This window comes from Ctenocephalides felis, unplaced genomic scaffold (assembly GCF_003426905.1).
Source record: "Ctenocephalides felis isolate EL2017-DRISC unplaced genomic scaffold, ASM342690v1 CF-g0.4_SCAFFOLD_02390, whole genome shotgun sequence".
Classification (NCBI taxonomy): Eukaryota; Metazoa; Arthropoda; class Insecta; order Siphonaptera; family Pulicidae; genus Ctenocephalides; species Ctenocephalides felis.
The window spans coordinates 1-24273 of NW_020538544.1; the positions used below are offsets into that span (position 1 = coordinate 1).

Below are 24273 nucleotides of genomic sequence, written 5' to 3' on the forward strand. Positions count from 1 at the left end.
TATTGTTTTCATTTGTGTGCAGGTTCTGGTGATTGCAGATTTGTTCTTCTCTTTCGATGAGTGTATAACAAATTCACTATGTGTTTGAAGTATCATAAAGTACTTCGTTCGTTTCTACTAGCGGCAGTGAACATTGAAGTTCTGTTATATATTATTTTCTGATGGTTCTAACATATTTACAAACTGTACGATTGTACAAAATGTATACCCTTACGGGTAACATTTGTTGTGACTTTTAAAACACTGCACTAACGCTAGTGTATGGTTAGTGTATGTTTTTCTGAATTCACTAGAACTAGATAATAACACTATTGCGTAATTTCACATAAACTATTCATCTTGTGCACTTGACAATATTTACCGGGAGGTCTTGCCTGCTCGGTAGCTGACGAGCGAATATATTTATTTAAAGTATGAAAAAAAATTATAGCCAATCTTCAAAACTTTTCGTCTTCGTCAAGTAATAAACGAGTGATTTCAAAAAACTTCATAATATAGTTAAACACATCTTTATGTTCTTTATGATCAATGTTTATTTGCAAATTTATTATCTTTTAAAGATTAAAAATAAATTACGAATATCTATATATTTAACTTCCCGTAGGGTAAGTTATTGTAATCGTCCAAAAATCGAAATTGAAATTTTTACATTTCTGTACGTTTTGAAGGTTTCTGAACATTTTGGCATACCCTTGGATGTGTGTGTGTGTATGTATGTATGGTTACAATATTTCGTCCACGTTTTCGGGCGCAGGGAACAACCGATTTGAATGGTTCAAGAAACATTCGATTCCCATTGATAGGGAGATGTGCTGATTAGTGTTTTGGCAAGGCAAGTCCAGCCTTTACGGACATACGAAGCAAAGAGTACAGAAGATACAAATCGAGTTTTGAGAGAACGGAGTATTTGATTTGAATGATCTAAAAAACATTCAATTTGTAATGATTCGAAGAAGAGATGATTAGTTTTTGGCAAAGACAGGCCCAGTCATTTCGAAGATACATAGCTACATGTGCAGAAAATGACAGTTTATGAGAGAACTATACTTACGATTTGAATGATTCAAAGAACTCTCTGCTTGTTTCAATAAAATAATTGCTTTTGGAAAAAAAATTGTTTCAATTTTTTTCATTTTTTTTTAAATTATTTTTTGTATATCGAAAATAATTCAGATTTTAGTTTTAATTATGACTAAAGTTCTAATATACTTTGAACAAATAATTTCAACTTCACAATTCAGTTTCTTTGCATTTCTTATGATTATTCGACAATGTTACACTCTTTATAATAATTTATTTGAAATCATTCCTCGAATATTTTGTTACGGTACGGGAAGTTCCAGCAATTTGCCTTAAGGCACGATGCCATACACCACTTGTTTAATTTAAAATCACTGTTTTTGATATATAGTTTTATTAACTTTTACTTGAGAAATTTTAATTAACTTATTACTGATTTGCAAAATTTGGTTAAGTTTTTCCGAAATCTAACAATTGTGTTAATATGAATGTTAATATTAATGAATCTTATTAATTTTTCATTTTTCAAGCTCAAAAAATCTATCGGAATTTATTCAAAAACGTCCACTAACAGAAATTGTATTTATGAACATAATTTTGAAATGTATTAAAACTCTCCTTCGATAAACTCAGGTTGTTAGGTTATAATTTAACCCTTGTAACTGTGGACTGTATTAAACACTGATTATTTGTAACTTAGTTTTTTTCTATATATTGCAACTTCGAATTGCGCACGGTGTGGCCTACAGGCAAGTTGCTATCGATAAATTCCAATTTTTAAATGGGCCGCCCTATATTTGATTTATTAATTTACTTCTAATTTCTTGGTTAGATTTCCATACTAAAAAACATTCAATTTGTAATGATTCGAAGAAGAGATGATTAGTTTTTGGCAAAGACAGGTTCCATAAAAATTTAAACTAGGAAGGCCTCTTCTAGCAATAATTCGTTTTAATGTTTGTAAAAAATATTCTATCGAGAAATGAACAGCCTTGCTGCACATGTAAATATAAATACAAATATGTACTTTAATAAATTTGGCACCGCGTGTAATCCTAACTTTGATAATAAACGGTCAAGGCTGATTGTTAAATGGAAAATCTTGATTAACTCTACTACTATGCAAATTTTCCATCAGATTATCATTTGAACCCACTTATCTAAGTGGATAAAAAATTTGACTAACTTATGATAAAACTGTTTGTTCTGCTGGAACATTGCTAATTTTAATAAAATGTTAATTGTATCTAATTTGTAATGCCACATTATTCCAAGACTTTTACTTACTTTTGATTGCATTAGTTCTAGCGTATTAGGTTTTTTTCGTAATTATAGTTATAATCGCGTTTTTCATATTTTTTAATATCTCTTTTTGATATCCATTTTTGTAATTCAAAACTGATTTATAAAATGTAATATACTTTGTTTTTTATTTTCATTAATTCATGAATAGTGTTCGCCCCTGTCACAAGGTCGTTTAAATAAAAATATTTGTCAATTATATTGTAAGCAGAAGAATAAAATTATATTTTTATTTGCCAATTGTTTAAGATAACGTACAGCTAAAAATGATGCAGATGCTCTACCATATGTCACCGTATTTAATTCACAAGTTTTTGAATTATCTGTTGGATTTCGTCTATCGTCTTTATTAATTAATATTTGCCGATACATCTTTGAAGTATCTCCTAATACAGCATATATCTGCATTCTAAATCTTAAAATCATTGGAAATAAGTCATTTCGAATTGACGTTCGCATATATTGAACATTATTTACTAACAAGCTGCTTGAAGACTACCCCAAACTTTGAAAGACATCTCTCGTTTTTGTTTTTAAACTATATTTATTTTTTATTGCGTGATGTGGCATAAAATATTGACTATTTGACTTAATATTAAAATTACTAATTTCAGACGTATGTTCTAACTTACTATATGCTTTAATAAAATTTACACAATTAATTTTTAATAAACTAATCTCTTGGAATTTATGTTTAAATGACATAAATCTTTGTTTTCAAATCTCCTGAATATAATTTATTACTTTTAAAAGGAATTTTGTCTATAAATGTACTTGTAAAATCGCATTTAAAATTGGTTATAAAATAATTTCATAAAATGTTTCGTGTTTTGTTAACTTTTTATAATTGTTGTTTTTAATATTTTTAACTTCGGAAACTTTCTCTAATTGTTGATTAATATTATAAGTATTCAATGCCAATTGGTGGCTAAATGCTCGAGTAAGCGAGGCCAATAAAATATAAGTATATATATATATATATATATATATATATATATCTTATATATATATAAAATTCTTCTGTAACTATGTATGAATGATTAATCCTCCTAAACTATAATTAGGATTTTCATGAATCTTCCTGAAGTTTTTTCGGGAAATTTTCTAGAAATTTTAGATTCATAGAAATATAGTTAGATTGTAGAAATAAATGGAAAAAATTACAAAAAAACGCTTATCATTGTTTGACCTTGAAAATATTTGAAGCTTATTTTGACATTAAACAAATGAAGACTGTCATTTGCCAAACAATTTTATTTACTTATAGGCTGAGGCAATATTAAAATATAATACATTCATGATTATAAATGAGGAAAATGTAATGTCTACATTAGTATTGCCGAAAAGCAGCTGAGATGTGCCAAAAATTAAAATAATATAATAAAATAGAGTCAACATGCGTCTGACAAGTGATGCAGTTCTGCGCATGCGTCCTACGTTTGTAAAATGTCAGTTCAATGTAATTACATACCCTATATTAAAATTCAATTTGACAGATTATTATTTTTTAACTAAATGTTAAAAAATAAAAGCGTTGTTTGCTAATATCTTCAGATATGTACATTTTAACAAAAATAATGAAATGACCAAAATTATATAAATAATATCTTAATAAATCACTATTTTATAGTGTTCTAGGAACAATATTAAGCTAGATATAAAAAATGTGGTTTTATAGTCCACAAAATAAGCTTTAAAATAAGTATTCTGCATGTAAAATGAGTCAGCTATCATGCAAATAAAAGACGCATACAATGTTTTTTTTTATTTGAATCAAATAGTTTATGAGTGCCATTTCCACCAAAATTAAAATAATCGTATTCCATCTAGAATTATTTTGGTTTAAGAGATCTTGATGGATTCTAGAAAATAACATAACTTTAGTACAAACGATTTTCAAAAAACTCGTGATTTCATTAAAAAAAATCCATTAAAAAACAACCAATTTCTCATTATTATATCTCTGAAATTCAAGGGTTTTTTCTGACTAATTATTGCTTTTTATTATTTTTTTGTTACACAAATATTGATAGAGTTATAATTGTTTAAATAGTGCGAGGCAGTAAACCAAAGTGTTTTTCAAGCATTTTAACCTTTCGCCGTTTCAAAATAAGAGAAGTCACGGTAAAATTTATGATAGAGAAAGTTACCATTAAAATAGTATATTACAAGTTCTGATAAAATCAGATTTAAGAGTTATAATCCAATTAATGCCGGGGGGGTGAAGGAGTGCAAATTGTTTTCACTCCTGAACTTAAGATTAAGATTAGCTTATTTCCAAATATCGAGCAAATTGGACCATAGTAAAAAAATTCGTAGAGCACACGCTTTTTTCCTCTCTATTTACTGCAATAATTGTGTTTATTGTGGGTTGAATAGAGCACATGTGAACAGGATTTGACTTTTGAAGTAATAATGTATATTGAATTCTTCGTGAGAAAAATGTAATTTAGATATTAAAATTACTAAAAGCCAATTAAAATATGGTATGAAATTATAAAAAATATAGACAACATTTTTAAAGCAATTTTGAAACAACAAAAAAGTAGCGACATCTATTTTTCAACTGGGCCTTATTCCTTCTCTTCCCCACTTGATATTCCATGACTCATCTTTTTGACCCTGATAGAGAATTCAGTTCAGAACAGTGAACGACGTGTAACGGATAACACATAATGCTTATATAGGTTTCCATATTTTATATTTTAAATTTATAACATACTGATGATGAGACAAACCTAGTCTCAAAACGTTTGTGAAATTATTATTTAATAAATTAGTGCAAAAAAAGAATGTTGTTCATATTTCTAAATTAATATCTACCTATCGACTCAGAATACATTTGTTATATATATATATATATATATATATATATATATACAGGGCCGGTCCTGGGGTCCTTAGCGCCCGCATGCAACTTTTTTTCTCGCCCTCATTAATTTTAACTGTTTTAACAGTTTCTCATTAAAATTATATGAATATTTACATTTTTTTTTTTAAATTAGTTTTTAATTGGATTGGATTTTGTACATAAAAAATGAGATATAATCTAAAAGCTTATAAAATACATTGCTTTTAAATTTATTTAGAAAATCAAGGCGATTCACGGTTTGATTATAATCAAATATTCTTAAAACTTCAATTATTGTTAACGTATGTGCAATATTAATGTTTAGGTTTGAAAACGTTTTACTTATTTATTATGCGATTTATTCTATTGAGCAAATCATGCCAAGAAAACTAAAAAAACTAGCTTTTTATTTTCAATCATAACATATCTCTATATATTTCAATCATAACAATCGTATTTCATGTTGGATTTTTTAAATTTTGATTTAATTTTTTTTCATTATTTACAATATCTAAAATTTGGCTTCCCGCTATATTCAGAGTATCAGACTGTTTCAATTGTGATTGTGATCATTTTGTAACGTATTTTAGAAGTATTGTCCAAAAATTAGTAAAAAATGCAAAGAAATTACATATTTCTTGAACTCTATTGAAAAAAAAAAAATTAATGAATATTAAATTTAGAGTATGGACACTACCAGGTATAAAAAAACTTTAAGATTTTCTTTCCAAAGTAAATTTTGCTTTCATTTTTCATATTTGTTTCATTTCCATAACCACGCATGTCTTTAACATTCAAAGTTCAACAGATGCGAAACATTTGCAACAAAAACAAAAGGTACAATTCAATTTCTCGGAATAAACATGCTATTTTCTAAGCACTGACTCCCCATTTTTTATTTTCCCGATTTGTTTATATTTTTAACAAGTTCTGTTTCAACTAAATCAGCTCGCAATTTTTTGTCAATAATGCCCAATAATTAATTTAATCTTTCGCAGGTTTGCGCTTATGGGATAATTTCTTTTTCGATTCCACAGTAACTTAAAACAAAGAAAAAATTGAATAAGTAGATTAAGCAATAAACAGAGCTGTTATTTACTAATTTGTAGAGTAATTAATCGGTTAATTGTTTCTACTGATATCGCATTGTAAAATAAATATGCTTTTTGTATCTCCGTGTGTCCCTTCTTAAGTTTGATTGTATACTATAATTCATAAAGTATTCTAGATTTTATATAAATAATAAAAATATAAATAATATATTATAAATTTAATTTCCAAAACTCGTTTTAGCGCCCCCTAAGGCGTGCGCCCGCATTTTTTGCATGCATCGCATGCAAGGCAGGACCGGCCCTGTATATATATATATATATATATATATATATATATATAAAACAAAAATGATTGATAAAACAAAACTGTTTTAACAAAGATCCATTTAGATAAAAAATAGACAGAAAACTAAGATATGTCGTTTAAAATAAATTTAATAGATCCATACGTTAAGAGACGGAATTTGACTCTTTTTCAGAGCAAACAGAATACAAATAATTAATATACTAAACAGAAACAAAAACATTCGTGATTCGTTTTTTGAGATCTGATGTTTGAAATTATTATTTTAAGTATTTTTTCTACTTCGAAGTATAATTCATATTTATTTATTTTTTCACTAATATGCTATGTTGCAAAGTAATAATTTTTGTGGCATGTTTTTGTTTGTGTTTAGTGTATTAATTATTGTGTGTTTTGCTTCCACTGAAGAAGAGTCAAATTGGAACTCAAAACGTATGGGTAGACCTTCTTGATCGTAGATCGTAAATCGGTTGATCCGTGCTCTCGAAAATGACAGTAATAAATTGTATATAATTTTTTTCTAAGGTGTGTCGTAGGTTGAAATGTCCAGAAACATTTGAAATGTAAAGATAAGCATAATTTTTTATTTTCGAATTATTTGCTATTACTGTAACTTAACTTAACAATATGAAAAAGAATTAAATATACTTTAATTGAACAGGTATAATGCACGCGGTTTTGATTTGAATCGGAATTTTCCTGACTATTTCAAACAAAATAATAAACGAGGTCAACCTGAAACAGATGCCGTCAAAGAATGGATACAGAAAATACAATTTGTTTTATCAGGATCATTGCATGGAGGCGCTCTTGTAGCCAGTTATCCATTTGATAATACACCAAATTCACGTAAGTAAAATATATTGTTAAGACTAAAATAAAAAAAATATTGTTAAAATGATGTCATAGGAAAATGAGAAACGACCAATTTTGAATTCTTTTATAGAGGGTTATTGAAAGTGAATTTTATTGCTCTCATGTAGGCTTTGTCATCGTATAGATGATGAAGGGCATACATAGCATATCTTCCATCAAACAGAAAATTATTCAATAAATATAAAAGCGTAAAAGTCTTTATAGAAAACGCAATCCTGATTGTTTGTAGAAATCGGAACCTGAAAAATGCTTATCAAATTCAATTCTAAATATTTCAAACTAAGTTTTTCTGTATTAATTGATTAAGTAAAACACAGTATTTCTTTTTTACAACATATATTTATTAATTCCCTCACCAAACACCCAAACACCGAACGCCGAATCAACAACTGAACTCATTTCCGCATCGTAAGGATCAGACACCAAGCATATTACACATCCATAGAGCACACACACTTTAGGTTTCAAAGCGTTGCCCGTTACATTCAAACAACAGGCATACAATATTATAATATATATATATATATACAAAATTTTGTCAACTTTTTATTCAGACATTCTACCCGTAGGTATTAAGTCCAACATATCTGTTTTATAAATAACTAGCAAACCCAGCGAACTCCGTTTCGCCACCAGATGGTTTCGTGAGAAAGATGAAGAAATTTTTTGTTTGTTTTATATTTGAAAAGAAAAAAATTGATTTTATTATACAACAGTAATGAATTTATTTCGATTACAAAAATGAAGAGTAGTTTAGTTGAACTTCTCTAATTGTAAGTAAATGAAAGTGAATCCGCAAATTTTCCGTTTCATTGAAGTGCTCTTTGGTAAACCACATTTTTTGTTTTTTGGTCTGACGTTAACACAAACAAAGCGGATGGTTTTCCAACTCGTGAACAGGCAACGTATAACTGCCCATGTGAAAAACAATGATTTTCTAAATAATCTAATTGAAATTCATCCCGCAAACACTAAGCGATTGGCCTTGCGACTTGTTATTGCGAACGCAAGGCGAACTGGATATTGCAATCGTTTGAAGTCAAACCGGAAGACCAGTCAGAATCATTGGTATGTCACCAAATCGCTAGCAATTTTCTTTAAATGATGAAATTCAGGGCGTGTACATCATTATTCTTTGCGGCAAGAATTGCTCGTTGACTTAACCAAGCATAATTCTGATAATTCTCACTAATGTCATTACTCGAATTTTTAATTACGGTGCGTGAAGTTTCAGCAGCTTGCATTAAGGCACGATGCCATGCACAACTTATTTTCTTAGCTATAAACTTTGCGGAACCAGAGACCTTTCCAACGAATGCAAAATTGTCGAAATCGGTTCGTGCGTTCTGGAGTTATTTCTTCAGGAAGGAAAACCCGACTTATTTTTATATTTATAGAAGATAATCTATTCGAAATTATTTAAAACAGTTATTGATTATTCTTATTACTCGAATTTTCAATTACGGTTCGTGAAGTTCCAGCAGCTTGCATTAAGGCACCATACCATGGACAACTAATTTTCTTAGCTATAAGCCTTGCAGAGCCCGAGACCTTTCCAACGAATGCAAAATTGTCGAAATCGGTTCGTGCGTTCTGGAGTTATTTCGCCAGGAAGGAAAACCCGACTTATTTTTATATATATATATATATATATATAGAAGATAATCTATTTGAAATTATTTAAAACAGTTATTGATTATTTTTATTGCTCGAATTTTTAATTACGGTGCGTGAAGTTCCAACTGCTTGCATTAAGGCACGATGCCATGCACAACTAATTTTCTTAGCTATAAACCTTGCGGAGCCCGAGACCTTTCCAACGAATGCAAAATTGTCGAAATCGGTTCGTGCGTTCTGGAGTTATTTCGTCAGGAAGGAAAACCCGACTTATTTTTATATATATATATATAGAAGATAATCTATTTGAAATTATTTAAAACAGTTATTGATTATTTTTATTGCTCGAATTTTTAATTACGGTGCGTGAAGTTCCAACTGCTTGCATTAAGGCACGATGCCATGCACAACTAATTTTCTTAGCTATAAACCTTGCGGAGCCCGAGACCTTTCCAACGAATGCAAAATTGTCGAAATCGGTTCGTGCGTTCTGGAGTTATTTCGTCAGGAAGGAAAACCCGACTTATTTTTATATATATAGAAGATAATAAGGATTTAAAATATAGTATATCATATAAATTTGACAAAAAGAAGGAAAGGTTCAAAACTTTCTCAGAAAAATCACACAATAATATTCAGAAAAATAAATAATTACATAAAACATAATACATAAAACAAAAGATTAATTTGCTCGGAAATCGCCATACTAAACTATTTCTGGCGTATATTGGCCAAGGGTTTGTATGTTGCTATTGGTGTCATCCCCACATTTAGGTAAAAGATTCCAGTGAGATTCTTTATTTGATCGAGTACTGTCGGTCAAATGTATGTACTGTTTATGTATGTATTTTGCCGTCATAGTGTCTCGTCAGTGGATTTGTTAAGTACTAGTCGTAAAGCTTTGTTTTGTATAGTCTGTAGGGTTTGTTGGTTAGTCTTTGTTGTTACTTTTTATGCTGGAGCGTCGTACAACAGTATTGGTCGCATTAGTATGTCAAGTTAAGTGTCACCCTCAGCCGGCTATTCTGGTTCGAGAGAGGTCTCAGCAAATTTACCATCCCAAACATTAGCAAAATTTTGATGTCGGTATGTTTGCTGTAGGTGAGTCTATGGTGCAAGATCTCTCCAATTTGACATCCTCGGATCATTCAACTTCGTAGCTCATTATTTTCATTTTGTCCAAGTCAGTCAGTGTAGTGGACTTATGGATCTTTGTAAACAAAATATGACTCAGTCTAGTGGGTTTATTTTGATTTGTCACAAGTTCGTATAGTTTGTCAATGTATATATGTGTCTTTCATATTATACTTGTTTATCTATGGAGTCTCTGTATTTTTATGGTCAATAGTCTAGGTGATGGTCACTGTTGAATGTTATGGATGTAGACACTAAACTGTGACGGTTCCGGGGTTGAACCTTGTGGTACTCCCGCCGTCACTTGTTCAACCGTCGAGTGTGTTTCGTCTATTTGTACGGTGAAATAGCGGCCTACAAGGTATTAATGAAGTAGTTTTGTGATGTTGGGTGATAATTGAGGGTTTTCAGTTTATGTATTAGTCCGTCTATCCAGATTGTGTCAAACGCCTTTTCTAAGTCAAGCAACACCAATCCAGTATGGTTTTGTCTGTTGAAGTTGAGTACCGTGTTTGCTATTAGTTGCGTCAGTGAGTGTAGTGTACAGTTCTTTTGATCGCGTTTGAGCAGTACTTTTTCTGTAATTTTGCGGTGCGTCTGGCTGTTTCTTCGGCTTCAATATGCGAAATATGGTAAAAGTTTTCCACGAAGTCGGAAAGTTCGGGTCAGTAGTAGTCTATAAGTAAATTTTTGCCGTTAAATTTTTGTAAAATTTTAAATAGATTCGTTTATTATCGATTTATTCGGCCTGCGTTTGATATATTGGCATTTTATTTGTGGGTTCCGAAGACACGCTTGAATTTTTCGTAAGCGACAGGTCTATTGTGCTATGATGGTGTGTCGCTCCAGCGGGATAACTGATGAGCGCGTCAGGACAGTGCATCTGTGGTTATGTGTTCAAATATTCGTAAAGTCTGGTTCCGTTTGCGTTGTTGGCGTTACAGTTCTAAAATGTGTATTGTGCGTTAAAATTGTTTGCTATACTCGTTAAAACGTATGTATCTGAGTCGAGTAGGTTTTGTAAGACTATCTGTAGTAGTGCTCTTGCCGGGATGTGAATTAACACGATGGTTGCTTTCTGACCCGCTGTCAAGTTTAGCAATACTCATGTATGATGGAAGACTTTATCAAAATTTCAGTGCCCTATCCTCGTTGCGTCTGTCTGTCTTCCGTTTCTGTAAATTTTGTAGTGGTGAAAGTATACACTCTTCGTGGGTTTCAAATGTGTCTCGTTAATCAGTACAATGACCAGGTCATAATTTATTGCCTGTTTCAGTTCGTCGACGTTGTTTTTGAGTCCGTTCGAGTTGAAGTGCATCATGTGTATGTTGCGCGTGTAGTTTATGGGAATGTTGTTTGAATCTTCAAAATAGTGACGGTGATGGTGCAGATTTAACCGGTGATGGTGTAGACTGAATTGAAGTTCGGATTGATGACTGTTGAACGAAAAATTGAGGATAACGGACTTAAAGCTGAAGATAAGCTCTTTGTCAGCGGCACTGATATTGTTGCTGGCCTGTACATTAGTCTTCTTCTAAAAGCGTCACTTTCAATTTTCTCCTTGTAGTTAAGGAGTGTAGTGCATTTAGAACAATTGGCATGATGCTCACTCTTACAATTGACACACTTCGGCGCCCCAGTAGGAAGTTTTTAGCACGCGCCTTTTGCGCGTACATCAAGACACATTATACACCTGTACTTTAAGTAGCAACGCTCTGTTCCACAGTCAATAGGCCTCTCAAGAGAAGATGTGCCCACCATTGTTAGTTTTTCGCTCGCGCTCTGACATGTTCTGGTCTTTGTTTAATTGTTGCAGACCTCTGCTTCGGATATAGATGTAAGGAGTCAAGTTACGGTATTTTTTTTGCATAGATTTTGCGGCATGGGCTAGGTGTTAAATGGATAGTGACATTTGCGTAGTATGTTTTTAATTTTTGTGTAGACATTAACTATATCAGTGAAAACTTTGTGTAAATGATTTTTTAAGAACTGATATCTAAAATTTATTTTAGTTTTGTATCGAATGTAAGGGATGTCTTAATTGCAGCTCTGCTTTTATTTTAATAAGTTTTCTTTCCTCGCTTAAATTGTTTTTCTTCGACGGTGCTTCATAGACGCCTTAATAATAATTTTTCAATACAATGTACAAAGTTGTAAATTTTATCTGCTGTTTTTTTTTCAAAAATTTTTTAAGAGCGCTGAATCAAAAAGTTTGGTCTGAACAGCGCGCTTGTCCTTATCCTTCAAATTTAACATTTTTAGTTTGAGCAGATCTGAAAAACAGAGAATTATTCGTTAAGTTTGGAGATCATATCAAACAAAATATTGTGACATTCATAATACTGAGAATTATTAAATTTATTTAATTTGCAAATAACTTGAAGGAATTTTATGATTTTGATCTAAAAATTCGAATAGAAACTTTCCTGTGTGAGTACGTAATAGAGAAATATTCCCCTACGGGGGAATTAATAACCTTTACTTGAAAATGTCAACAATTTTAAATACGGATACCGATCAGATGGATTTAGAATGCTCCCCAGTCAAAACAAAAAAGGTTTATACGAGTGCTAACAAGTGTAAGAGGTCTAATACAGATATTGTTGAATAAGATTCTTCACATCAGAATATTGACTCAATTTCTCAAAATCTCAAAATTAATTTAATCAAGAAGCAACCACCAGTAAGGATTCAGAATGGATTGAAGTAAGAAACAAAAAAATTAAAAGAAATTTAAATAAAGAATCAACATGCAAGAAAACATCTTTAAATTCGAATTACTGGCTAAACCCAACTCCCACCAGCAATATATATGAAGTTTTGGCTAATCTTTATACTGAAGACTCAAGTGATAAATGCAGCCCAGTTAACAGACCGCTGCCAATTTTTATACATGAGGTACGTGATATAAAACCATTAGTCAATTTTTAGAATGTGAAGCAAAAAATCTTTATCATATAAAAGTTATTGACGGAACTAAAGTTAGAGTTAATCTTGATAATGCTAAACTTTACAACAAAATTCTTAAACTTCTAAAAGAGAGGGGTACTCGAATGCATTCTTTCCAGGAGAAATGTAAAAGAACGTTTGAAATAGTGGTTAAAAACCTACATTTCAGCACGGATACAGATATGCTCAAAAATGAAATCCAACAGTTAGGTCACAAAGTCGTATTGACAACATAAAAAGCAGAATCTCAAAATTCCCTCTGAACATGTTTTTAATTAAGCTTGAACAACAACCTAATAATAAAGATTTTTATAAAATTGATTTTTCAAGCAAGTGGGAAAAAAGGTCGACCAAGTGAAATGTGTCCTTTGTGATGAAAATCACCCTGCTAACTATAAAGGCTGGCACGTCTATAAAGAATACATTGAAAAAAAAACACTTCATTACGTCAGAAAACAAGTAATATGCAAAATTTGAATCCAAATGCTACTAAAAACCGGGTGTAACTTACTCCAATATTACAAGAAACAACACAACTTTACTTGCTGACTCAACGAACTCAATAAACAATAGTAACTCTGAAAACAATACTAACAATAAATCTAATGACTTAACAGAACTTAAAAACATGATTAAAATATTGACAGAACAAATGGACATAATGCTTAATTTACTAACAACTATTTTATCTAACAAAAAATAATTATGTCTATGCAACTAACAATTTGCATATGGAACTCGAACGGCTTGAACAATCATGTCCATGAACTCAAAGATTTTTTAAGTGCCAACGACGTAGACATTATGCTAATTTCCGAGATGCATTTTACCGAGACAAACCACAATATTCGTTTTCCAAATTATCACACATATACCACAAATCACCCGGACGACAGACCTCACGGTGGCACTGCCATTATCATCAAGTCAAACATAAGACATTACGAGACAGAACTTTCTTATACTGACTACATACAAACGACAAACGTTTAAATTGACCTAATGACTCACAAAATTACAGTATCGGCAATCTATTGTCCGCCAAGGCACATAATTACTGAAAATCAGTTTACAACTCTTTTTGCCAGCCTTGGAAATTTGTTTATTGCGGGAGGTGATTATAACGCAAAGCACACATTTTGGGGATCTAGACTAATAACACCTAGAGGCCGTCAATTGTATAATACAATAAATAATAATAATCTTCTGACATTCTCTACGGGTGATCCCACATACTGGCCAACTGATTTGAACAAAATTCCAGACCTCCTCGTTTTTTTTTGTAGCCAAAAATATTAAAAACGAGCGTGTTGAAATAAATTCAAGTCTAGATTTCAGTTCTGATCATTCACCAGTAATTCTTAAATACTCCACTAATACTCCAACCAAAGTTATGAGTTCGCTTACAAACAAATTTACCGATTGGCAATTTTTCCAAGAATACATCGAAGACACCATTAACTGTAATATTCCATTAAAAAGTGAGAATGATTTGAATATCGGTATCAACAACTTCACAAATACATTAATTGCAGCAGCTAAAATATCGACTCCTATTCTAAATCACAATCACAGCCACTCTGTGCCCATTGATATTAAAAAAATCATTGCACAGAAAAGGAAATTAAGAAGAATTTGGCAAATAACTAGATCACCGATAGATAAAAGAAAATTTAACAGTGCGTGCAGAGACCTGAAAAATTTAATAATAAATTATAAAAATGATTCTTTTGAAAACTACTTACATAATCTTTCTGCGTGTAGTGAAACAAAATATTCTCTTTCGAAAGCAACTAAAAAATTAAAAAGACCAATTGTACCAATTCCTCTTTAAGAAAAACAGACGGTTCATGGGCAAGAAGTCCAGAAGAAAAAACTAATGCATTCGCCGAACACCTGCGCCTCACATTTCAGCCATTTTCACGTAAATGCAACTCTAATGATGAACAATTCATTTATGATTTTCTTTAGGATTCACCGTCGCTAGTGACTCATAATGTTAATCGTTTTACTGCGGCTGAAGTAACTCAAGAAGTTGCAAAATCAAATTCTAGAAAATCACCTGGACCAGACAGGATTTCTATTAAAATGCTTAAAGAACTTCCAAGAAAAGCTATTAGAATGCTCACAATAATATACAATTCTATACTGAGAATGAAAATTTTTCCGCAGTCTTGGAAAAGAGCTAAAAAAAATCCTTATAGTCAAACCAGGTAAAGACCCTTATCTATTATTTTCCTACAGGCCGATAAGTTTATTGTCTTGCATATCAAAAATATTTGAAAAGCTAATCCTTCAACGGATTAAAATAATCCTACAAGAACAAAGTTTTATTCCGAACCATCAATTTGGGTTTCGAGACAAGCATTCAACAATTAAGAAAGTTCACAGAATAATAAACGTAATTAACAATGCACCACATAATAAAGAGTACCGTTCTGCGGTTTTTTTGGATCTCAAGCAAACATTTGGCAAGGTATGGCATACCGGATTAATGTATAAAGTTAAAATATGTTTACCAGATTCTTTATTCTTATTAATAAAATCCTATTTACATTGGCTTCTAAACAGAAAATCAGAATTATCAACTTACAACAAATTACTTATATATGAACTCGTGTGGACCTACGGATTACAACTTTGGGGTACTGCTAAAAAGAGCAATTTAAATATAATACAACGAGCACAAAACAAATTCCTGCGGCAAATATTAAACGCTCCTCATTACACGCCAACATGGATCCTCCACAAAGACACGGGTATACCTACAATTCAAGAACATATATCAATATTTGCCTGTAATTATAAGAATCTAATTGACGCACATCCTAACCAACTAGCATGCAACTTATACCAGGAAGGTCAGCCGACCAGGCTCAAAAGGAAACTACCTCGAGATCTAATATAGTTTATTTTTATATTTTTTTTTCTTCATATTTGTCTTTAGTTTTTTTATATTATATATAATTTTAGACGTATCTACTAATTTGTAAACAATCAATTGTAAAAAACTTGTCAGCATTCTCTGCTAAATATAATTATTTTTATAGATTGCAGAATGAAAATAAAATAAAAAAAAAGTTGGGAGACAGAAGTTGTGTGATTGTCAGCTTTTCTAGTACCTATATTTATATTGACACATTGCATAGCTTGTTCACTCTACAGCCATGCTATTGTATTTGACAGAACATATGATTTATTCTTAACATATGCTCTTATTTTGCGAATTCATAATATATTATTCATCACTAAAATATGTTATTTATTAAAATGTTCATGCTTTAAATCTATTAACTTCAATATACTATTTCAAAATATTTTTTGTTAATAATATTTTTTTAAATCATTAATGCTGCTGCTCAGGTATTTGCAGATCATCTGTACTTTGTTCTCGTAAGTATTAAACCTAATTAAAATTAATACGACTAATTAATAGCATTTCACATTACAATTGGGAAAAGAACTTGAATACAAAAACCTTAGAATCAAAACACAAAACCCTTAAATAGTAGCAATTCAAACTTTATTTTAATTGTATTATTTTAGAACAGATATATTTAAAATGAATAATATAAAATTGTTTTTGAAATATTTTTGATGATTGGATTGATTTTTGACTTAAAAATAAAAAAATACATTAACTATAATATCAATGTAATCTATAATATATCTCGTAATATAGTAATGGGTAGTACTGCCCTCGGGCAGGCCCGTGAGCTGATTGTGAGTAAAACACCAACTCGATTCAGGGAAGAATAGTGTGTGAATTTTTCCAAAGCCATTTCATACCGCAGTGCTTGCAATTGGCTTATTTTCAATTGAAAACATATTTTTGATATATATTTTCAAGTGAAAGACGACATCGTTGCTGTCCGATGCTAGGTTTGCCAGACCAGGGGCTTGAACTTGCGACCCCGTCCACACGAAATCGCGCGTCTACGTTATTGCGCGCCATAATATATATATATATATATATATATATATATGTGTGTGTGTGTGTGTGTGTGTGTGTTAAGTTAGTGTGACGTTGTTTGGGCGCGATAGGCTCCTCGAATACTGAACAGATTTAAAATTTGATTTGTTCTCTGAGAGCATTCAGATCCAACCTTGGCGGTAGGATATATTAAAAATCTTAATTTATAGTCGAAATGTTATATTTTTGATAATTTCAATTTCAGTTTGACTTGTGTCTAGACTAACGATCTACGAACACGAACGAACGATCTACGAACAGTAGACCCTCTGCTGAGGAGTACATCTTACGCTACAGTGTAAAGATCATTTGTTCTATGATTATATTGTAATATTTGAATACAACGGTTTATAATACGTTTCTATGATAGTCCAGTATGGGGTTGATTGAAGTTAACAGTTGATGATTATATATATATTACTAGCTGACCCGGCAAACGATGTTTTGCTAAATAAGGTATATCCTAAACCATTTCTAGAGAATCAAAAATATTAATACTTTAAGTGCATAAGGATGTGTTGTTTGAATGCTGTATACAATTAGATATTATAAAAACAATAAACCCCATTAGTGTGTCTATACAATCAAACTGGAAGATTTATACACTTTCTATAGAAAACATGGTATAATCAAATCCTAGTCATTTTTGGTCTTTCGACTTATTCATTACGTTTCACGTTTTTTAGATTCTTTTTAGATTCTGGATTTTGTGTATAATTGTAAGTAATACTACTGAGCTTATAAAAAAATTTCAAATTTCTGCGAGGAGAGATAGAAAATGAATTAATTATTTCTACTTTGACCTGCTTTTTGAAAAGTTTCAAATAACATTCGATGAATTAACGTAAATTTAATGAAAAGTATATATGTAGAGCAGGGCGAGGCACAGAATTATATCACAACAAACAACACATTTCAAACAAACAACTATCTGACTACGTTCAGTAAAACTGGCAGCTATTTTATCATTGTAGAAATGTGCTTTTTTGATGTCTTTCAAAAATTTGTTATCTAGACCTATTTACTCCATAGACAGGTTTAATGTCTTATTTTATTCTTATTCCCTCTACTTTCAAATATTGTTGTTAAACATTGCTTAACTTTACTGATTTTTGACACATCGCTGGTGGTCCTTTTTAACCCCGAACCTTCATATATTACTATCTATTCTTCGATAAATTCTAGGAAATTATAACTGGGAAAACGTTATTCGACAAAATGCCCCTTTGATCGATACCAAATTTAGGTTCTGAATTAAAATAACATAAATAAAAAATATTATAACCTAGAAAATGTTTTATAAAAACCAATGGGTATATGGGTTTAATTATACAAATGAGATCTTTCAGAGAACCGTGTTTGAGAAAAATATTGCAAGAAGTGCATTTTCATATTAACATTTCAAAAAAGTTGAAATTTTTAGTTTATAGTAACACTTGAGGCCCGTTTAATAACGTTTTTGTATACAAATAAAACTACTTACTACAATTTAATCATAATTATAAAATATAAACGTAAAACATGTTATTAAAAGTAATTGAACATCATCTGTCAAAAACGTTTGACATTTGCCACCGTTCATTGTTTTATTCAAATTACTACGTTTCTACAAAAATTTTCAAATTAAAAATGTAAAGTTTCTACGCGATTTTCAAATAATATCTCACCTTTCCGACCATCTCTGGATTGGCACGAATTTTTCAAGACTAAGACTGGCCTAATCGGTTTAGCCGTTTTCGAGTTTTACCGAATCATTTGATCGAGAGCTCCATTTTTTATAGAAGACTAGCAAACCCGACGAACTCCGTTTCGCGACCAGATGGTTTCGTGAGAAAGATGAAGAAATTTTTTGTTTGTTTTATATTTGAAATCGAAAAATTTGAGTTTTATTATACAACAGTAATGAATTTATTTTGATTGCAAACATGAAGTGTTTTTTTAGTTGAACTTCTCTAAGTAAATGAAAGTGAATCCGCAAATTATCCGTTTCATTGAAGTGCTCTTTGGTAAACCACATTTTTTGTTTTTTGGTCTGACGTTAACACAAACAAAGCGGATGGTTTTCCAACTCGTGAACAAGCAACGTATAACTGCCCATGTGAAAAACAATGATTTTCTAAATAATCTATTTGAAATTTATCCCGCAAACACTAAGCGATTGGCCTTGCGACTTGTTATTGCGAACGCAAGGCAAACTGGAAATTGCAATCGTTTGAAGTCAAACGGAAGACCAGACGGAATCATTGGTATGTCACCAAATCGCCAGCAATTTTTGATTGAATGGTGAAATTCAGTGCGTGTACATCATTATTTTTTGCGGCATGAATTGTTCGTTGACTTAACCAAGCATAATTCTGATAATTCTCACTAATGTCATTACTCGAATTTTTAATTACGGTGCGTGAAGTTCCAGCAATTTGCATTAGGGCACGATGCCATACACCACTAATTTTCTTAGCTATAAACCTTGCGGAGCCCGAGACCTTTCCAACTAATGCAAAATTGTCGAAATCGGTTCGTGCGTTCTTTTATTTTGTCAGGAAGGAAAACCCGACTTATTTTTATATATATAGAAGATTATATGCTAAATTAATTAACAAATATTATGTATTGTTATGTTGCCAATTGTGAATTGGTGACAAGTTATTGGTAGAAAATGTAGCAAACAAAATGTATTTTTGAGATTATTGTAAGTTTATTTTTATTAAATATTAATAGTATAGTTCATGAAATTATTTGCGTTTAACTGAATTTTAATTTATCAAATATATATTTTATGGTCAGGGCCAGAAACTAAACAAATTCATGCAAGAAATGTGTTTCACGACTCTTGGACACATTTATTGATGGAATATGAATAATACATAAATTATATTTTTTAGTAAATTTTTATGTTAAATGTGAGCAAATAGAAAATATTTGTGAAACATTGATATATGTTATGAAAAAAAAAATGTTTTGTATTGAAGCATTTGCTCAATTGCACTAGAAATTTTATATAAAAGTTCATTAAAATATAATTTATTGTAATTTTTTTTATTTTAATTCTAAACGTTTTTATCTAAAATCTTTGCATATCTGCTATATTAGAATCAATTTGAACTGTTAGGATATTATAAGACCAAGAGAAATAAATGCTGGTAAATATTAAATATTTGTTCAAATCAATATAGCTATGAAAATATAGTTAACCAAAACATTTATTATTACAAATATCAATTGTCTTTTTGTTAATGTGTTTTGAAAATGTTAGTGAAAATAACTCAGTCATATGATTTAGTATTCCAGAGCTATGCATCTTCACCATCTTTAACACCTGACGATGACGTTTTCAAGCATTTGGCTTTAACATACAGTTCGAATCATGCGAAGATGTCGCACGGGGTAGCATGTAAGGGCGCAGGTCCGCGATTCGACAGAGGTATTACGAATGGTGCAGCATGGTATCCTCTCACGGGCGGCATGCAGGATTATAACTACGTTTGGTAAGAAGACACCTAAGATGATCAACTGTAGTTTACAGCACGCTGCGTTTTAAACTTTAGAACAAAATAACTGTATTATTAACCATTATTTCTTTCCTCTAAGGTATGGTTGTATGGAAATAACATTGGAATTAAGCTGTTGCAAATATCCGCCCGCAAATGAATTGCGAAAATATTGGGAAGATAATCAAATGGTATGACCTTATTAACAATAAATGTCCGATTATAAATTTAGAGATACTATATTCATTATTAAATTTATAAAATTTTGATAGATTGTATAAGCATAGTGCTATGTTAATATATTTTTTTCTTTAAGTCTTTAGTAAAATTCTTGGCCGAAGCACATCGAGGTGTGCAAGGATTTGTATTTGATAGCCACGGCGGAGCAGTTGAGAAGGCATCTTTAAAGATAAAGGGGCGTGATGTGGGATTTACGACTACTCGATTTGGAGAATTTTGGAGAATTTTATTGCCAGGAGTATATAAATTGGAGGTTAATTAATAGTTCAATATACTTGTTAATAGAATTATATTATCATATAGAAAAAGCTAAATTATATTTATAGTATTCTTGTACAATTTTGTTTAGTTGCGGGATACTTTATACCTAATAAATGAAACTCTAATTTATTTAGATAATCAACATATATTATAAATTTATATACACAGGGGTTTAAAACTGATGTTTGTCAATAGGTTTACGCAGAAGGGTACGCTCCTCGAGAAATTGACTTTGTAGTTGTGGACGAACATCCAACACTATTAAACGTGACTTTATATGCTGCTAAGGTGAGTATTTTTAAGTTTTTTGAATATTAGTAAAAAGTAAATATTTCATAATCATTAAGTTAGTTTAATTAATATCAAAGAAATAATATAATTGACTAACAGTTTTTCTTATTGTAGAAATTATTGTAAACCAACATATTACTTTAAAATTACGAGTTGGAAAACAAAACTTTGTTGAGATTTTTGTTTTAAATTAAAAAGAAGAGATATTTCAACTTCATTTTCATTTATTACAAGAAATTATATCACCAAGAAAATTTTTACAAAACTTTTTAATTTTTACTAAAAAAAACTATTAATTAAAAATTTTTTTATCGAATTTTTTAAATTTTCTACATTATTGATAGGGAGAAGTCCCGTAACGCCAGACGGCACCTAGCGCCGGACACTCTATTTGACACGCATTATTTAAGCGAGTATAAATCTTTTTATTTCAAAATACAAGTGAAAGGGGCGCGGGGGCACACAGACACAGATCACGCGCCAAGACTTACCTATGACGCACTATAGTGTATCGAGGCAAAGTAACGATACTGAGTACAGAAAAAGGAATCGAGGCAAAAGATCGATACCAACAAAGTATCGTGGCAAAAGTATCGATACTACTCAGTATCGAATATTGAGTACATTTCATCTAAATCAAACATAAGTGCGAGAAAGATCTAAAACTTACTACAGATCGAATTACAATATTATGATAAATCCTATTGCCTGTATTTGTGCTGTTAAATCAGCATCATTTTCAATATTTTGAGAAGTTTGAAACAATAATTATTCGATACTAATTTCAAATTTGATTTACATCTAAAAGAAAAATACTTTACTAAATAATTATAAAATAGTATCGTTTTGTGACGAAAGTATTCTTTTATGAATTTAGTATCGGCTAATTTATATCAAAAAGAAAAATACTCAATAATTATAAAATAGTATCGTTTTATGACGAAAGTATCCATTTATGAATTAAGTATCGGCTAATTTATACAAAAAAGCAAAACTACTCAATAATTATAAAATAGTATTGTTTTGTGACAAAAGTATTCATTTATGAATTTAGTGTCGGCTAATTTATATCATAAAGAAAAATTACTTAATAATTATAAAATAGTATCGTTTTGTGAGGAAAGTATTCATTTATGAATTCAGTATCGGCTAATTTATATCAAAAAGAACAATACTCAACAATTATAAAAAAGTATCGTTTTGTAACGAAAGTATTCATTTACGTATTTAGTATCGGCTAATTTATATCAAAAAGAAAAATACTTAATAATTATAAAATATACAATTATAATCATAATAAAAAACATATAAAAATTTTTAACACCGCGTATAATATATTGTAGTGGTATTCACCCTTTGCAATAATTATAAATAATATTATTAATTCGATATAACAGTCAATATGAATAACGCAGTTAGTATGACTCAAGCTTGCAATATTGTATGCAACAAAGTATCAGAGATAAACATGCACGTGCAGCAGTCAGAATAACGGTCTGTAACCGCAACTACGTCTAAAATGAATAGTTGAGTCATTCGTAACGGTTTCTTCGATGACAAATAAGCAAGTATGAATCATTTCGTAGCAAACCTTCTAGAAGGATGGTTACGTCATCATCAGAGATTATAAAAACCCTGAGTTGACGAAGCCAACCGTTCATTCTCGAGTAGACGCCAAACAGTTCACATCAGTCTTATTTCAAAATATCAATTGTGAATTAAGTGTAACCGAATAATGAAGTAAATAAAGTTATTAAATGTCTTCAAATGTTTAATTAAATATTTCCACAGTGAAAAAGCTTATGATAGCAGCAGAAGAACCTAATTTTAGATGTTGACATCGTTGGCGTGACGCAACATAATTGTTGGCAACGGATCCACAACAATATAATGATAACTTACAAAACTAATAAATATTGAGAATAGACAGAAAAACAAAATAAAATTTAACATTACGATAATTACTTCTATTATCATTAAATACACAATATAAAAATTGAATTTTATAATATTGTAGGGTATGGTATCTTTCAAAGCATTCAATCTACATGTAAACCAGCTTTTCCCCAATCTCGTTAGTTACAATACTGATTATGAATGATATTCGAAACTAACAATATGCATAAAAAATAATTGTGTTAAGAAATCTGTAAAATTATATTACTATTATCCTATTACATATAATAGTTGTATGTGCACAGATGCACTGGACGCTTTTGCATATTATGTACTTCTTACAATAGATTAGGTACAATGATCATCTTTTCAACCCGAAAGTAAACAGCTTATTGTAAAAATTAGATATATGATCAATTGTTAATCCTCAATTATGTGAATGTATATGTTGAATGATCAATTGTTAATTGTATCTGTAGACACGGATAAGATAATCCTTATTTATGTAAATGTATATTTATATAATATATATATATATATATATATATATATATACCAGGTGTATTAATATCAAACCGCCCTCTCTTAACTTAAAAAAACACGTTTATTGTAAGAAAATGGTACAATTTATTTCATTCAAAGTATTTGCCATCGTTTGTCGCACATTTTTGCCATCTTTCCGCCAAATTGTGAATGCCTTGCCAGTAGAAGCGTTTGTTTTTTTGAAGCAAACCATTCACCGAGCCATTTTTCCACTTCTTTGTAAGAACCGAAGTGCTGTTCAGCAAGCGCGTGTCCCATGGAAGAAAACAAGTGGAAGTCAGAAGGCGCCAAGTCTGGTGAGTAGAGCGGGTGGGGTAAGACATCCCAGTGAAGTGCGGCAATGGTGTCTCTGACCGGTTTTGATTTGTGTTCTGGGGCGTTATCATGTTGGAAAATCACTTTTTCGTGTCTGGTGACCCATGATGGTCGCTTTTCAAGCAATGCATCATTCAAATTCATTATTTGCTGTCGATAAC

General features: G+C 30.8%; 1 protein-coding gene across 1 annotated transcript; it reads left to right on the plus strand.

Annotated features, from left to right (window-relative positions):
- Window positions 1-7190: 7190 nt before the first annotated feature.
- On the plus strand, window positions 7191-21748 carry LOC113380821 (carboxypeptidase M-like; the record flags this gene model as incomplete). Its single annotated transcript, XM_026619897.1, has 6 exons — window positions 7191-7378; window positions 20359-20563; window positions 20667-20757; window positions 20883-21059; window positions 21263-21355; window positions 21703-21748. Coding segments are annotated over 6 exons (769 nt in total), but the record flags the coding sequence as incomplete, so codon positions are not given.
- Window positions 21749-24273: the final 2525 nt, after the last annotated feature.